This window comes from Polypterus senegalus, chromosome 6 (assembly GCF_016835505.1).
Source record: "Polypterus senegalus isolate Bchr_013 chromosome 6, ASM1683550v1, whole genome shotgun sequence".
NCBI lineage: Eukaryota > Metazoa > Chordata > Cladistia > Polypteriformes > Polypteridae > Polypterus > Polypterus senegalus.
Window position 1 is genome coordinate 81,259,296 of NC_053159.1, and position 18,841 is coordinate 81,278,136.

The 18,841-nt window shown below is 39.0% G+C and overlaps 1 protein-coding gene across 2 annotated transcripts; it reads right to left on the reverse strand.

Moving 5' to 3' along the window:
* Positions 1 to 1,004: 1,004 nt before the first annotated feature.
* On the reverse strand, positions 1,005 to 10,466 carry LOC120531207 (C-X-C chemokine receptor type 2). 2 transcript variants are annotated; one of them, XM_039756415.1, is made up of 2 exons: positions 3,390 to 3,448; positions 1,005 to 3,199 (listed from the first exon to the last, which is right to left on the reverse strand). In XM_039756415.1, the coding sequence occupies exon 2, from the start codon at positions 3,192 to 3,194 to the stop codon at positions 2,133 to 2,135; it is 1,062 nt and encodes a 353-aa protein (XP_039612349.1). In that variant the 5' UTR covers positions 3,195 to 3,199; positions 3,390 to 3,448; the 3' UTR covers positions 1,005 to 2,132. The 2 variants fall into 2 exon arrangements, with proteins under 2 accessions (XP_039612349.1, XP_039612348.1); XM_039756414.1 differs by lacking the exon at positions 3,390 to 3,448 and adding an exon at positions 10,031 to 10,466 and having other exon boundaries at positions 1,006 to 3,199.
* Between the last annotated feature and the right edge of the window lie 8,375 nt (positions 10,467 to 18,841).

Here is an 18,841-nt window from a genome sequence, read left to right on the forward strand (position 1 = left end):
AGATAGATAGATAGATAGATAGATAGATAGCACTGCATAATAAACTGACATATATGAAAAGGGTGGCAGCATGGTGGTGCAGTGGTAGAAGAAGACCAGAGTTTGTGTTCTGGGTCCTCCCTGCATGTAATTTGCATGTTCTCCCCATATCTGGGTGTGTTTCCTTTTGGGTGCTCAGGTTTCCTTCTACTGTCTGAAGACATCCAGGTTAAGTTAAATGATGATACTAAATTGGTTTTAGTGTGTGTTTTTGTTGTCTGTGTGTGTGTGTGTATTTTCCCATTGATAGACTGGCATCCTGCCCAGGGTTTCTTCCTGCCCGGCACCCTATGTTAGCTGGGATTAAGCAGATCAGAAAATAACATGACAATTCTTACCTTGCAATCATTCATTTATTTAAGTATTGGCTAAAGGTCCCCTTAATTATTTTTAGAGTGCACTTTATTATGGTTTTGGAGAGCTACTGTTATTGCTAAATTACATACTGTAAATATGTGTAAGCTTACTCTGAGATGAACGGATGTCCTGTTCACAGCCTTACATCTAATTCATGACAGGAAAATCTCTGGCTTCTCATGACATACTGTATATGAAAGAGATTATATAAAAGAAAGACTGAGAGAGAAAAGTATAGATATAAATGATGAACAAGATGGACAGATGTATATAATAGATAGATAGACTGATAGAGAGAAAGGAAATGTGCTATATGATAGCTACATTTGAAAGTGGCCTACAGTATATGATAGATCATTCACAATTATCCTACAAGTGCATGGACAGAGCAAAGAATTACAGAGACCTTTGCCACAAATACATTATGGAGTTGTGTCAGGCAATAGGGTCCTCCTAGATAGATAGATAGATAGATAGATAGATAGATAGATAGATAGATAGATAGATAGATAGATAGATAGATAGATAGATAGATAGATAGATAACAATAAATTTGGACATGAACTAAATCAAATATTTAATTAGACAACAGCTTTATTCAAAGTCACTTAAAACATTTTAAATGCTTTACAAATGTTGGCCAGGCGGGAAAATAATTTGCAGAGGATCACACAGTTAGTCAGTGGTAAGGACTGAACAAGGATTCTTGTGAGTTACAGTCCATTTTCCCAGCCACACTTTACCTAATTTTTAATTTTCTTACACCATTTTCTGCTTCTTTCATTGTGTGGTCACAGTGCATTGGCATGTGATGCTGGTAAAGAGTGTAGCTAAGACAGACCTTTTTCCCGCCTGCCCCAAGCCCTCTGTATTCTTACTGTTTTTGTAATTTCAGAAATGAACCTAGCTGCATTTTGCAAACAGAAAATGTATATATATTTCCATGTATATCTAATTATGAGCAACACCAGCTGAAAAGTAAGACATGCTGCAACAGTTGATATTAATTCTGAAGGAACACAACAATAGCCAGATACATAAAATCCATTTTATCTTCAGAATGAAAAGGATTAATCACAGTCCATCTGTGTTTACGTCATATTGCAACTTTCAGTACTGAAAAGAACCTCAAGGTGCTTTATATTTCTCAAATATCTGAAACATAAGTAGTCTGCATGACTTACTTGGGGTCACTCATTGAGCCAGATGTGGAGATTGAACCAGCAGACCTGTGGTTTATATCCCAATATGTTTGTTACTGCATTACCCTACCAAGAAGCTTTTGATAATGTTTTTTTCCTTTAAAATGCATATGTTTTGTTTATTTTATAGTGAGCCAGTACACTATATAAGGATTTTTGCATTTTATTGCTGAAAAGTGTTTTGATCACTGCCCATGTTCCTTTTTTACCATTTAGAGTTGATTAATACATAATACTGAATATTTTCAATGACCCAACATAGGAAAAAGTAGTTTCTGTATGAAAAAGTACGTACATTAACCACTGTCCATCTTTGTCATTCTTTAAAAAATTGGAGCCCATAATAGTATGCATCTTTAAAATAAAATTGGGCCTTTCGGTTTTGAAGCAAGGTGAATAGTGATATCTTAGGCAACTATACCTGTGAAATGATTGATCTCTTCTCTTTAGTTATTGAGTCCCTCGAGTACCTGACAGTATCAGTTTTCAATTGTCCATAATCCCACTGTTCTTCTGTCATGGTTAATGTTTCCCTCACATCATTGTGGATGTAATATCTGAGTTCTGAGAACTGGAACGACTAGACTTCCATTGTACATTTCGTTTTGTCAGGCCAGTTTTTACAAGAAATTTTAAAAAGTTTTGTTTAAACTTTTCCCCCACAAAGGCATACAGAAAAGGATTAATACAACTGTGGAGAAGACCCAGGCTCTGTGTGGCCAAAAGGGCTAGATCAATAGAATAGCGTTTCTCACAGGTATGAGGAAATAACCCGGCTCGCATTGCTGTGTCCAACATTACTACGATATGATAGGGCATCCAACAGAAAAGAAAACCAGAAACCACTGAGACAATCACTTTCATTGCTTTTTGTTTTCCAAAGCTGCGAGTCTGTAGCAATCGAGAAACTGTGATTCCATAGCAGATCAGCATGATTGTTAAAGGCAGCAGAAATCCTAACACATGCCGAAGCATCCTTATAGAAAAACGCCAGTGATCAGACGTCTGGGGATTATATTCCTCATAGCAGACAGTTTTTGTCAAATTTAAAGGCTTAAAGGCATGGTTATGAAGAACTGGCAAAGAAAGGATGACCCCGAGTAACCAAACTATAATACACAACAACCAGCTAAAAAATGGCATTCTCTTCTTTTTGGTCTTTACAGCCCAAACAATGGCCAGATAACGATCAATGCTAATGCATACCAAAAAGAGGATACTGCTGTAGAAATTAATTTCCTGAATAAGGCTAATAAGTTTGCACATTGCATTGCCAAACACCCAGCCTTGCATGGCACTAATACCCCAAAAGGGAATTGTTAAAGCGAAGAACACATCAGCCAGTGCCAGGTGGAAAAGGTAAATGTCCGATGGTACAAGAGAGCGGTAGTTGGTCCCAATCACAACTGCAACCATGAGGTTTCCTGGAATCGCAATCAGAAAAATGAGCAGGTAACCAACAAATATCCAATAGGACAATTCAGGCTTTATGTCGACAGGAAGACAGATGATGGTTGATGGATCAACTATGAAGGATTCATTCTCCACATATGAATCTTCATAAACCGACAGCACTTCAAAATCAGAAAGAGACATCTTTCCTGTTGAAAAATAAAACATGTAGTTTAGGTCAGGAAGACTATTGGAAAATATTGCATCTGTAAACCTTGCCCCTTCCTCTCAGCTCGACACTGATGACAAGAGAATGTTTCCCCATAATAGCGCAGAACATTGTACAAAAGAGGAGTAGTTTTAAGCATTTTTAAAGTACTGGGTGTGGTTGCTTATTACTTGTATTGGTGTTCTTCCTTGCATTTCAATGGTTCACTGTGTTAGTTCTGATTGGTAGTCTGTACTGGCTGGGCAGTGCCAATAGATCTTTTAAGAGCTGATAAAATAAAAAGCTATTGATGTCTTCTTTGCTGAATAACCAAAATAATCAATATGATACACAATAAGTTGCTATCTCATCTGTGTGACAAAGGACATCTGTTATTATGGATAACTGGCTCTTTCATTAAGTAACAACTGTTGCATTGTGTGTTTCCTTGCAACTCATTATCTTGAGTCAGTTTTGGTGCAAACTGCTGTTTCACATCAAATAAATGAAGAAATCAGAAGAAATAGTGGAATTGCAACATGGTTATGATTCTAATGTTTCTTTATGCCATATGTTTGGCTGCCCTGTAGCCATAACTGGAGGTGCAATATGTGCCTTACTTACTTACATCTTAATGATGGCAGTCACCCCTAAAGGGTCAAAGTAAGTACATCATTTGTCACATTCACAAATTTTGAAAATGAACCTAGACTGGAAAAATATTTTTTGAAAGGAAAGAAGAAAAAGGAGGGAGAGAGAAACTGACCAAGATGTCATCTTGTAAATCTTACTACTATAGATGCATAGTGCAATTTGGTATCTACAACTCATCCCTTTTTCTATTTAATGTGCACCATTGATCTTATGCTAGGAGACAAGGAAGTCAGTGGTCTCCTCTGACTTTGTTTGTCAAAAAAATGAACATGGCCCTTATTTTATCCACCTTTCCTCCTTCACCTCTTTGCAGTATCCCATAGACCAAGCCTGCCTGACAAGTTCTCTTTCGATTTTGATGGATTTCTCCAAGGTTATGATTACAAAGACATGATGTAAGTTTAACGGGCAATGTATTTCAAAGCCATGAGAATAGGAGTGACCACATGCCTACTGTTGAGCGCCTTACCTTGTATTCTGTGCTAGCAGTTTAGTCATCTTATTAATTTGTGTACCTGTTGTTTAGAGTCTCGGACGACAGGGATCAGAGCAAGGCAAGAACCAGAGCTGGATGGACAGCCAGTCCATTTCAGAACACAATTATGTACACAACTACAGCCACAAGTACGCTTAAGTTGAGAGGGACATGCATTTCAATTCTTTATGGAATTTAGCAATTGCATTCATAGAAAATTTGTGTGTGATTTTTTGTTAGACATTTTAATACTTAACCCTGCTGATTTATATATATATATATATATATATTGTGGAATATGGCCGGCCAGTCATCCCGGCCAATACCCCCAGGCCGCCAGGTGGAGCTCTCCCTGCAGCATGAAGGTTCCCTGAATGCCAGCAGGGAATTATGGACAATGGAGTTTTTATCCACAGCCCTGCTGGATACCACAGGGGCCGCTAGAAGGCGCTGCAGGGAGGAGCAGTGACTATTTTCCCTACACCCTGGAAGTACATCCGAGTCACATGGACAAGAGGAATGACGTGCTTCAGTTTTTATCTGACCCGGAAGTGTTCCTAGTTACAGGGACAGAGAGAGCGAAACACTTCCAGGTCAAGGACTATAAAGGATTGTGGGAAACCCAGAGGGTTGAGCTGAGCTGGGTGGAAGGGTGGCAACACATCTGGGAGTGGAGGATTGGTTTATTGTATTGTGAATTATTGAGAATTGTATGAGTATTGTGGAGAGGAGGGTGCTTTGTGTACTGTTATTAATAATAAAGTCAACTTATTGGACTTTTACCTGGTGTCTGGAGTATAGTCTGAGGGTCAAGAGGACAATAGCGCCCTCTATCTGACACTATATATATATATATATATATATATATATATATATATATATATATATATATATATATAATATATATATATATATATTGTGACAGTTTAGGGCTCTCTCGCACCCTTGTACCCTCGGACCACACGTCAGACACCAGATAAAAGTCCAAATAATTATTTATTATAATAATAAAGTGCACAAAGCACGCTCCTCTCCACAATTCTCCAATAAACCAATAACAATAATCAATAAACCAATCCTTCACTCCCAGACGCTTAGCCACCCTTCCTCCCAACTCAGCTCGTCCGTCGGGGATTTCCCACAGTCCTTTGGCAAATAGTCTGTGGGCCTCCCTGCAGCGACTCCTGGCGGCCCCCATGGTATCCAGCAGGGCTGTGAATAAAGACTCCAATGTCCATAATTCCCTGCTGGTCTTGGGCACCTCCATACTGCAGGAGGGCTCCATCTGGCGGCGTGGGGTATTGGCCAGGATGAACAGCTGGCCATACATCACAATATATATATATATATATATATATATATATATATATATATATATATATATATATATATATATAATGTATATATAACTCAAGTCACAAATAACCATAGTTGTGTTAATTTTTACTGAACACCTCCTTTCTGAACTAATTTTTAATATTTTAATATTTCCTGCAAAACCTAAATTAATAGTAAATTTCATAGTCATATTGTGCTTCTCAGCACAATAATCCTAGACCACAGTTACATTGCTGAGATTACTGCAACATGGCTCCTGGCACACTGTTTTTTGATACTGTACATATGTAGCGCCATCTGCATGTTTTTGTCCACTTTTGCATTTTGTAAGAAGCTGCTTCAGGTGATGTGTTTAATGCTGTACTCTGTACAGCTGCCGCAGCTGCTTGCCCCCCTTTTACCTTCATTTTCTTCCTTTTCTGAGGTCTGCCCCTCTACAATTTCCTACCCACAACACTCATGATCTGATACATCAGAAGTGTCACTCTGCACTACTGCTTCTGAGTCTCTCCCTGACTCATCATCTGCCATCAAAGGATAGGATTTTTTCAATGGCTTGCTGTGCTGATAAACATCACGGCATTTCATTTCTTATCTCTTACCTCCCATCCATCCATCATCCAACCCGTTATATCCCAACTACAGGGTCACAGGGGTCCGCTGGAGCCAATCCCAGCCAACCCAGGGCGCAAGGCAGGAAACAAACCTAAACACATAAATACCTACATATGAAATAAAGCCGATGTCACATTATTGACTCCTAGTTTTGGGGTATGTCAGATTTGATGACTGCTGTTACTGGTCTCTTCACTGGACCATATCAATTTACACGAATCAAAACTGATGCCTATGTCATATTTACTGGCCAAGTGCTGACCTTCCAGTGCTATTATGTCAACCCCTTTCTGTGACAGCCAATAACATGACGCCTGATGGAGCCAATGCTGTACAAGGGGTTAACAGGCATGACAAGTTCAGCCAGTTCCATTCTGCTTTAGTTCATAAAAAGTGAGACATGAGAAAGGTAAGCCTCTCTTCTTTTTTGAGGTTCAAAATACAAGCGTTCATTATTTCACGTCGCTACAATCTATTCATTGTACATCATTGGTTGTCAGCGCTTATGCACACATAGTCCACCCCTACTACTAAAGATAAAATCAAACATGTTTGATGTTATTGGAGCGGATTGTAGTCTAGTTGGAGTCAGTTGTTGGGTATGTCACATTAGGCAACTGCTTTCACGGGAGTGCTCCACCATTTGCCCCCAACTCACTACCCTTATGTAAATGCAAGCTACGACTGCAGTACAGCTACTGGAATATTCACCTAATATAACATAGCCTTAAGTAAAAGACAGAAGCTCATCCGCAATGTACATATACACATGCAAAGAAATCATGAAAAATTATGTCTTGTTTGAATATTGTTTACAAACCCAGCACTTGCGTAAAAACACTAACTCTTTACTGTGGTCCAGTTTAGGCAAATAAATTTCCATAATAAAGTATTTTTGTTTTAAATTGTTGTGAATGAAAAGCAAGAGGCATACCTTGGAAACTAGTTGGCTGTCGACTTGAGGTATAAATACAAGGTTTCACATACTTTTTCTATTACAGGGCAGGTTTATGGAGAGCCAGAGATTTTTCTGGTATGAATTAGATGTGAGGCTGTTAACAGGAAAATCAGTCCATCTCAACAACAACAACATTTATTTATATAGCACATTTTCATACAAAAAATGTAGCTCAAAATGCTTTACATAATGAAGAATAGAAGAATAAAAGACAAATATAAAGAAAGAAAATAAAATAAGTCAACATTAATTAACATAAAATAAGAGTAAGGTCCGATGGCCAGGGTGGACAGAAAAAACAAAAAAAAAACTCCAGACGGCTGGAGAAAAAAAATAAAATCTGCAGGGGTTCCAGACCATGAGACCGCCCAGTCCCCTCTGGGAATTCTACCTAAGATAAATGAAACAGTCCTCTTTGGATTTAGGGCTCTCACGAAAGGACTCAGAATAAGCTTACACACATTTATGTAGTAGTTGTAGTAGCTCTCCAATACTACTCTAAAAATAATTAAGGGGACCTTTAGCCAATACTTAATGGTTGCAAGGTAAGAATTGTCATGTTACTTTCTAACCCACTTAATCCAGACCAGATGTGCTGGGGGTGCTGGAGTCTATCCCAGCTAGCTTACGGAGCAAGGCACGAACAAACCCTGAATAAGGCACCAGACTACCGCAGGGTAAAGGAATGAATTATAAACATTCCATAATAAGTTGTTCTAATACAATGATAGTAATAATTAGCTCAATTATAATTTGAAGCCTATTTCATTAATTCACTGATAAAAAACAAAAATGATGTTGTGGTAACTTAGACAAGTTAGTTGAGTGGCGCTATTTCTCGCTATCTTTGTTGGAAATCAAAGTTTGTGCCCACTTAACATGTCTGCCTAGATTCATGCCATGTTACCCGCCCTCAGAAAAACAACTGTCTATAGTGCAGAAACACTCACTTTTTTTTTTTTTTTTACAAATTCTTATGATCAAATAAATATTTGCATACACCTTATTCCTCATGACATTAAGGACAATGTTTAATTTTTGAAGTCTAAATTTAACTTGAAAATGCTAACAAATGATGAGATAAAACTATTTAGAACAACTGAAAAGTGAGAAATGTCGTCAATGTAAAAACTTGCATTCCTACTTTTATTTGCTAAGAACATGATACCTAAAGAGGCAACACAGTGCTGCAGTGGTAGGGCTGCTGCTGCTTCACAAGGAGACCTGGGTTTGCATCCTGTTTGTTACCAGAGTGGAGTTTGCATGTTCCCCCTGTGCCTGTGTGAGTTTCCTCTGGATGTTATGGTTTCACCCCACAGACCAAAGATATGCAGTTTAGGTGGACTGAAAACGCTAAACTACTGACAGGGATTCTTCCTGCCATTCACTTTCTGGGATAGGCTCCATCAGAATGGCAGCCCTACCCTGGATAAGTGGGTTTATGAAATAGCTGGAAGGATGATGCTTAAATGTGTTTACATACTGGAACAATTTGTGTGGCAAACTTAAAAATTTGGGTTTATAATGATAATTACTGAGACTGTAACAATCAAATTACTTTTAAATGTAAAAGAAAAGCCAACTGACATTTACTCAAGTGTGTTGGATCTCCTTAATTTCAACAGAAGTTGACATGACTCAAAAAGCTTCTTGCAAAGTGTAATGTTAGTTTTTTTTTTACCTAAAACATTTATTTTTGGAGTGTTTATTTAAATCTTATAATCCACAGTACACGAGGCTCCTGTCTAAAAGCTCATTAGCCACATGTCATTTTATTTCCATCTATTCCACATGCAATCTTGTGCTTTATTTCTTACCAATAACTCTTACATTTTTCAGCATTGTTTTATTGTCCCTGTGGTATAGTAAAGTGCCTTGAAAGTGATAAAAGAATTAAGAAATGGATGATTTTCTGTTAAAGAAGCTGGAAATCAGAATCAGCCATGAAAACCTTGAAAGTTTGATAGTGTCTATCATTCATCCTTTAATCTTCATGTCATGCTCATATTTATTTCATATTAGTTTATAACAATTGCTGAACACTTACATGCATTTATCATTTCTAGTCATTTTTTAAACTTTTTCATCCTGAACAGAATTGTGGGGGGTTGGATTGGGGATGCTGGAGTCTATCCAACCGAGTATACAGAGCAAGGCAGGAACAAACCCTGGACAGTGTGCCAGTCCACCATAGGGTGCCTAAATTTATAATGAAATCAAATGCCATGGGCAGCTAAATGATTGTACAGGGACAGTTTAGAGTCACCAGTTAACTTAAAACGCATACACATTTAGAATTTTAGGGTGAACTGAAGTACACAGAGAAGACTCAAGTAGACATTTTAAGTATGTGCAACTTCTATACAGATAGTGACTTGGAGCAGAAGTGAACACAGGTCCTAGGGCATGAGCTATTTTGCCACACAATAAGTAATTAAAAATAAAAAATAAATTAACTTATGTCACATTAGATTAGATTATATATTTTTTGGGGCCACATAAGACTCTAATAAATGTCTATAACATACTTCATTAGTTTATAAGGTACAAAGTACTACTTCTGCTACTGCTGAATAAATAATAAAAGCCCATTTCTTCATATATATCATACAAAACAATAAAGGTACCTTTGTAAATTACACATAACGGAAATCTTTTCCTAGACCTAGATAATAAGCTATAACCCACTAAAGGACTAGTTGACCTACAAGAGCAGATGCATTTTTCTGTCATCCTTTTTTTGAACACCTGATTGAAAAGAACACACACAAGTCTCCTTGTGATTTCCCTACCTGTCATTCTTTGCGGTGTCCAGTCTGTTTCTTCAAGTCCTTGTCTTGCAGTTTCCTTTCATCGTTCTGGTCACTGTGGGTTTGTTTTGTCCTTCAGATCAATTTTGTGTGAAAAATCTGAAAACCTTATACTTTGATCTCCTAGTAGACTTAGGGTGTCAGAGTATCATCAAGCAAGAGCATCTCGGTAGGTGGAAGTGAGCACATTCTTCATATGTTCCTGGTATTCTTTTACTTCTGATTCATTTGTGACAACAATAAATTGCGTAAAGTTTAGCTTTTTTTTTTTTCCCGATGCTTTGGTCCTTTTGTCTTATGACACTTGCCAGCTAGGCACGTGGTGCAGCTTGCACTGAGACTGACTCATCCTCTTGCACTTTACTTCTAGTCAGGCTAGGTAGGAGCAACGTTTTAGGGCAGGTGCCTCACTGCCTTCTACTCCACATCTCTGAAATATTCTAAGGTTTGACCAGCAAAAGGAAAGACACTGTGGTTTATAAGGGAGTGATCAGTGGATGGCAGCTCTAAGTGAATCTCTGACAAGTTTCCTATGCAGTAATGAGCAGGCCGGGTTTTTAAATGACTGTTCCAACTTCCCAAAGTTTATTAATGGATCGTGGGTTTACCAAAGCAATAAAATCTTTCTGTAGGTCAAAATTGAAATGTCATAAGATTTTCAGTTCTGAAGAAGTGCAATTCACAAGACTTCAGGGACAAACAAACTGAAAGTCCTGGGATTTTTTTGTATGCACACATGCTGTATTTTTGATAGCCTTCTGTTTCAAGAGTTTGCCACAACAGTTGACCCTGCACATACAAACAGTGTAGTGAAGCGTGCTTTCCAGACAGAGTAAAAACACTGATGACATCACATTTCCGGAACATAGATTATGTCGGCGTGGGGGAGGGGATGTGTCAGTGAAGTGCTACAGGGACTTCCACAGGGGCAACGGGAAGGCGTTCTCATTGAAACTTGTATCATATTTCAAGGAAATGGGACTGAGTATAGTGAAAACGAATTCAAGCCCACTCTAACCATGAGCTGTTAGACTGGGCAGAAAACTAAGTGGAGAGGAGATAGTACATGAAGCAGAACTGGAGAACTAATTTGGTTTAAATTATTGGCATATACCGTAGATGGGGCAGCACTAAAAGGTCTGTTTGCTAAATGTCTTCCATCCACAGAATGATAGATTATCAATAATAACAATAATAATAACTACACTGCCTGGCCAAAAAAAAGTCGCCATCAAAAAAGAAAAGGTCACACACTCTAATATTTTGTTGGACCGCCTTTAGCTTTGATTACGGCATGCATTCGCTGTGGCATTGTTCCAATAAGCTTCTGCAATGTCACAAGATTTAGTTCCATCCAGTGTTGCTATAATTTTTCACCAAGATCTTGCATTGATGATGCTAGAGTCTGACTGCTGGCCAGTGCAGGATTTACGTATAAGCTACACAAGCTATAGCTTAGAGCCCCCGCCTTCTGGGGGGCCCCCAAAACAAATTGTCCGAGTGAGCAATTGTCATATATACTTATAAAGGGCCCCATGTCTCAAATAGCTTAGGGCCTTATCAAGTCTAAATCCGGCACTGACTGCTGCGCAAAGCCTTCTCCAGCACATCCCAAAGATTCTTAACGGGGTTAAGGTCTGGACTCTGTGGTGGCCAATCCATGTGTGAAATTATGTCTCATGCTCCCTAAACCACTCTTTCACAATTTGAGCCTGATGAATCCTGGCATTGTCATCTTGGAATATGCCCGTGCCATCAGGGAAGAAAAAATCCATTGATGGAATAACCTGGTCATTCGGTATTTTCAGGTAGTCAGCTGACCTCATTCTTGGAGCACATACTGTTGCTGAACCTAGACCTGACAAACTGCAGCAACCCCAGATCAGAGCACTGCCCCCACAGGTTTGTACAGTAGGCACTAGTCATGATGGGTGCATCACTTCATCTGCCTCTCTTCTTACCCTGATGTGCCCATCACTATGGAACAGGGTAAATCTGGACTCATCAGACCACATGACCTTCTTCCATTGCTGCAGAGTCCAATCTTTATGCTCCCTAGCAAATTGAAGCCTTTTTTCTGGTTTGCCTCACTGATTAGTGGTTTTCTTATAGCTACACAACTGCTGTTTTTCTTCAATTTGATTTCACCAAACGTTTAAGTGATCGCCAATCACGATCATTCAGGATTTTTTTCCGGCCACATCTCTCCCTCGAAGACGATGGGTCCCCACTATCCTTCCAGTTTTTAATAATGCATTGGACAGTTCTTAACCCAATTTTAGTAATTTCTGCAATCTCCTTAGATGTTTTCTCTGCTTGATGCATGCCAATGATTTGACCCTTCTCAAACAGACTGACATCTTTTCCACGACGATGAGATGTATCTTTCGACATGGTTGTTTAAGAAATGAGAAGCAACTCATTGCACCAGTTGGGGTTAAATAACTTGTTGCGAGCTGAAAGATAATCGGCCATGCAATAATTCTCCAATAGGAGGCTCGTACCTATTTGCTTAGTTAAATCCAGGTGGCGACTTTTTGTTTGGCCTTATACATAAATAAAACACCTAGCGCATACAACCCATTGAAATGGGGTACCTTGAAAGGGTGCCCTGCAGCCTTGTGGAAAATTGTTTTTAAATGTCAAAGTATAAAATGCTATGTTCTAGTAGATTTACTATAAGGCAGGAGAGAAAAAAAAACACACTTGAGATGATTGTTGGTCCAACTATATCAGCAATCTTCTATGGTAGTTTAGCTTTCTCCATCTGCTAAAGAAGCAAAAAAGGCAAGTGTTCTCAAGATGGTATGACAAAGGCTCACGTGACAAAAGGGCATCAACAAAAGAGGAGGAATGTACATAGTGACAAGGTAACCACGCTTGTTGTTAGCTCTATTTACAGGGAAGAGAATTTTTTAAACCAGTAAATAAAGGAAAAAACATTATACACTGTCATGCGCGTGAGCTCAGAGATGGTTTCTGTAATCGTTTCACAGAACATGGGAGTCCACAAATAAGAGTTGGGGCACCAGCCGGGTGACCCCATTTTAATGAGTAACCAGAAAAAAATGGGTGCATGGTGGCACAACATCAACAACAACAATTTATTTCTTGTATTGCCCAAAATCACACAAGGGCTTTAACATGCCCTGTTTATTTATTTTGACAGCCCCTCAGCCTTGAATTGCTAAGAAGACAAGAAAAAACTCCCCCACAAAGAACCCTGTAGGGAAAAAATGGAAGAAATCTTGGGAAAGGCAGTTCAGAGAGAGAGAGAGAGAGAGACCCCCTTCCAGGTAGGTTGGGGTGTGCAGTGGGTGTTAAAAATGGGGTAAATACAATACATAAAACAGAATACAAGTAATCTACTTCACGGAGACAGAGGGCTAGATGATGCCACCTCAGAAATACAATAGAATAGTACAAACTACAAGACAAAATGTAGCTTTGTGCAAAAGAATCTCCAGCACAACAAATATTTAGCTTATCCTTGTCAAGTTTTGACTCCAATATGAGACGTCTCCTTCTGTAGGCATCTGTCTATCCCCAAGAACATCTTTAATTCCTTTTAAAAGGCAGAGTGGTGGCTCTGAGGCTAAGGATCTGCACTGGTATCTGAAAGGTTGCCGGTTTAAATCCCATAACTGCCCAAAGGAACCTAACCCCATGGGCCCTTGATTAAGGCGCCTTAACCTGAACAACGGCTGACCCTGTGCTCTATCCCCCAAAGGTCATGTGAAAAGGCAAGTTCTCCTCAGAAATTAATAAAGTGTATCAAATCAAAATGTCTCCAGTCTATTTTTTTGGGTCTAGAATGTTGTTATGCCTCTTGTTCAGAGACCCAATGGGTTACCTTCCATATGTAGATACTGGCTAGCCTTTTAATTTGCCATTGCTTATTGAAATTAATTATTCGGTCATTTGATTTTAGCTGACCTCATTGTCTAAACTGACCCACTCATCATTCAGGATTCCATTACTAAGTACATTCAGATCTCCTTACCTTCTTTTGTATTTCTGCAATTGGCGGTGGAGTCCATCCATCCATCAATTATCCAACCCGCTATATCCTAACACAGGGTCACGGGGGTCTGCTGAAGCCAATCCCAGCCAACACAGGATGGTCATTATTTATTTATTTATTTATTTATTTTATTTAAACTTTTCCCTAGGGTATTGCCCAAATTTCCATATTGAGCTCTCTTCCAGTTTTTCAACTGCTGTCCCACTTCCTGATCTTTAACCAGTTAGCTACTAACTGGCATCTGTCATCTCTCATTTCAGACAAACGTTTACCACATTCACTTAGACTCACTTAGAATTGAGGCCAAGTTTTGGTACAGGAAATGTTATAGATCCAAACGGTTTTGTCATTAGTTATAACTTTTAAGATTTACTCTTTGATCATATGTTCACATGCATGTTTTACATGTTTTTAATCTTCATTGCTGCTTTCTCTGTATCCAAAAATCAAAACTCTTTACTGTTATGCAAACAGGTTAATCTAAAAATAGCTTTTGATTCAATTCAATTGGAAAAATATTAGATTTTACCAAGCAACCGTAAATATGACCAACATAACAGGAACTTAGCACATTGCTTTGCTTGTTGAGTAAATATTTCATTATCTTAATTTCACACTACTCTGCTTTTACTTTATATTTTTTATCAGCTTACTCAATAAGTACTGATATTTCTAACCAGCGGGGCAATCCATGCAACTGGACACTATGAGGGGAAATCCTCACCAGTATAGCAGCAGATACAAATTTAGGTAATGTTGTACAAATTGGTACTAAGAAACAAGATGGTCCTAAATGACCTGTACTCATCAAAACTTAGAATTGCATATAACATACGACATTGGTTTCAGTGTTTAAATTAAGACTCCAGACACATTTCTTTGTCATACAATACACTATATATGGATTCCAGTAAGCAATAATTAATATGTCACTATGATTTATGCCTCAAAAAATAAGGCAGACATGTGATTTTTGCTGTATTTCTTTATTTACATATACTGTAGATTTAGGTTGCATATCTATATATATAATTCACTAAGGGCATGCAAGACGCACACAAGACAAAGAGCCACGCCCGCCAACTCACAGAGCCCCGCCCATGAACTCTAACAGAGCCCCTCCCACCAACTGTAAGACCATGGGATATGCTCGACAGAGCCCCGCCCACCAACTCTAACCCTCCTCCTGCGTCCACTGTCACTCTCGAGGCATGTGCACTGCCTGCTCATGTGCCTGCACGCAACAACTCACCAAACACAACCTCAGTCGATTTCGTCTGTGCTACAGTCCACATGCACCTCTGAGCCATGTTGACTTTTCATTGTTCTTTTCGGTTCCAGCTGCTTTTCTATATACAGTATATAATGGAACAAGTCGCCCGACCGTGGGGTGCACACAACAGAACCCCAAACGCCCACTCAAACCCTCCTCCAGCGTCATGAAGAATGCACAACAGAGCCCCGCCCCCAACTCTCACCCTCCTCCCGCATCCACCATGGCTCTCGAGGCATGGGCACTGCTTGCTCATGTGTCCGCCCCCAACATGTCACCAAACACATCCACATCTGTTCTAGTCCATTATTTCTGATTCTGTTCAACAACCATATGGCGACATCGACTTCTCAACTGTCACTCTGAAACCACTCAGTTAGCAAGCTATATTAAGCGTCACCAACAAAGACTCGCTACACCTTAATGAACAAGTGCTGAAACTTATTCCTACCGACGAAGTAACTTTCACCAGCATTGACTCCATCATCACAGACGATCCTGCAGATCAACTTTTATTCCTCGAAGAATTTCTTAATAGTCTTACTCCCACTGGCATGCATCTGCATAAACTCAAAATTAAAATTGGTTCAGTCGTCATGCTTCTCAGAAACCTCATGCCAGCAAAAGGTCTCTGTAATGGCACTAGACTTTCTGTTACCAGCATTCACCACAATGTGCTGGAGTGTAAGACTATCACAGCTGCTACCTCACAAACTGTCCTTATTCCCCGGATTTCCCTGACCCCATCAGATTCAAATTTACCTTTTACTTTTACACGCAGACAATTTCCTGTTAGATTGGTGTTTGCAATGACATTTAATAAGGCACAGGGCCAAAGTTTCAAAAAGATATGCCTGTATCTACCAAAACCTGTTTTCAGTCACGGAAAATTGTATGTTGCTCTCTCCAGAGTTCCATCTTTTCATTCACTGACAGTTGTATCCTCAAACCCTCCCCATTTGGACAACTGTGTCTTTCAGGAAGTGTTCACTCATCAATAAATAATTATATGCGGCGTATGCTACACCGCGGGTTGGCTAGTATACAATATAAAGCCAATTTCCAACATTTAAGCATTCTGCCACAAGGGGCAGTGTTTGTAAATGTACAGCAGTTTTCCTTTACACAATCAAGAAGTAGTTGACCTAAAAGAAGATCTGTGATCTCAGCTAATCTTCCTCTTTCCTCCGCCGAAGTACGTAACACTCTGGGACTCACATTGTTCCATCTGTAGGCGCCAGGGTGGATGGACAGGCATCTAGACCAGGAAGGACAGTAGTTCCTTGCCGGGACTGGTGTCTATATTGGAAAGAAATGGAGGGGTAGACATCCCAACAGGGGTTGATTGCTGGTACCTTTCCTAGCCAGGATGCCATAATGGATGGACAGGGGGAGATTTAGTATTTAGAAATATTCTTTCCCCAGTAGGCTAGTTGGCAGCACACCTCAGGTGTATCTCCTAGATACAAACCTGCAGGGCATCATGGGAATTATAGTTCCACTGGGCAGTCCTACTTTGTTTCTTGGGAAACACCAGGGGGAGGAGGAGTCCTTATTTTAAGAAGATTCTGCCTGACCTAAATGTGCTTTCTAGATGCAACATGGTCGCACCAGAAGTACTTTAGGATCAGGCATAAAAGAAGCTGCTCAACCTCATTCAGATGAGTCAGAGTCAGCAGAAGAGGACAATGCTTGCTTGGAGGAGTGGAGAGTTGGAGGAAAGAAAAGAAATAGTTTGTTAATTGTGGAAGAAGCCTGTTTAAAGGTACTGTATTTAATGAAGGAAGCACAGTTGAACCTGGGACTTGTGTCTGTTGAGTTGTGTTTGGGGTAAAGTGGGTTAGCAGTGCCCCATACTGGTCAGACATATTATGACCTGATGAAAACATCATAAGAAGAGATTCAAGCTGACAGCTGCACCAATGTTATTCCAAGGCTACTACTTTCTTACTTATTTTGAATCCTGAATTTAATTGAGCTTTTCCTCATAGGGCCCAACTCTCTGCTGGTTTTTCATATTTTTTTTTGCTACAACACTTACAGTATTAATGTTTTTAGCTTGTTTTACAGTATATGATCAGTAAAACAAAGCACATTTGAAAGGTTAAAATCCAGAGGCAAACTAGAAAACAAGATGTGCCTAAAGGACAGTCACACAATGTTTAATATAACCATGAAAATGCTGAAATAGTTTGGTTACGGGGAAAAAATGAAATAATATCATTAACTGGATTCATTTTGGAAGGTAACAATTGAATAAGATGATAAGAGTTTACTGCTGGTGCTGCTCTTTAGCTCTCAGATGGCTTAACATTTGAGTGCTATTGTGATTGAAGTCATCAAACCAACCATTTCCTCTAAGCAAGCCACATGAACACCTCTAAAGAGCCAACTCCTTAGCCAGAGACATGAAACTTGTTCATGTTGTACCAGAGACGCTTGTCCTCAAGTCCCTTAAGAGCTATTTGTATAAATAAAAGTAAAATTCAAGCTGAATGTTATTTTTCTCTTACATTTGAGTGTTTTTTTTCTTCTGAAGCCAATGTTGAGGCTTGTGTGAGTCTGTTTCTGTGCTATCATCAGGCTTCAAAGTAAAATGTGCCCCCTGAAAATTTACTGGAGTCGTTTATATAATTCTTTTATGGTGTTTTTTTTTTTTTTTTTAAAAAATCAGTTATAGTAATTGTTCTCATTTTTCCAACATATTTTCTATTTTCTCACCTGGTATGTCTTATTATGCAATCATTTATAATGAACCAGTTTTTCAGGAGACTTCTACCCAACTGAAATTGTGTTGATTGACCTACATAGCAATTCATATCAGAAAATTCAGTTGACCTTGGGTGGTTGGAAACATGACCTAAAACCACCCTGTATGCATTTATATTTGCAACATATTTTTCTGTTTATTTTATAATATGATGTGTTTTAGTACAGATTTGATGAGAACGAGTCATTCAGCCCAAAAGAGCTTACTAATTGTATTCTCCAAAAAACATGAAGTTGGAATTTGAAGGACCACCAAAGTCCTAGTCTTCTCTATATTATTCGGTAATTTATTTGATGTGTCTGTGGTTCTCTGTGTGAAGAAAAACTTTCTAACATTTAATAATAATACATTTTATTTAATCGTAGGCGCCTTTCTAAACATTCAAGGACACCAAACAATAGATGAAACACACATTATAAACAAAACTAAAATACAAAATTTAAAATCAGACAGAGCAAATGTAGTCAGAGACAAAAAGCAGTCATAAACAAATGTGATTTAAGTTTAGTTTTGAAAAGTGAGAATGAATCAATATTTCTAAGCTCACATGGTAGTGAGTTCCAGGGCTGGGGAGCAGAGCAACTGAATGCTCTTCTCCCCATGGAGGTAAGACGGACGAAGGGGACAGTCAAGTGGATGGAGGAAGAGGATCTAAGGGTACGGGAGGGAACAGCAATATGGAAGAGAACAGACAGATACGGAGGGGCAAGGTTGTGGCTAGCCGTA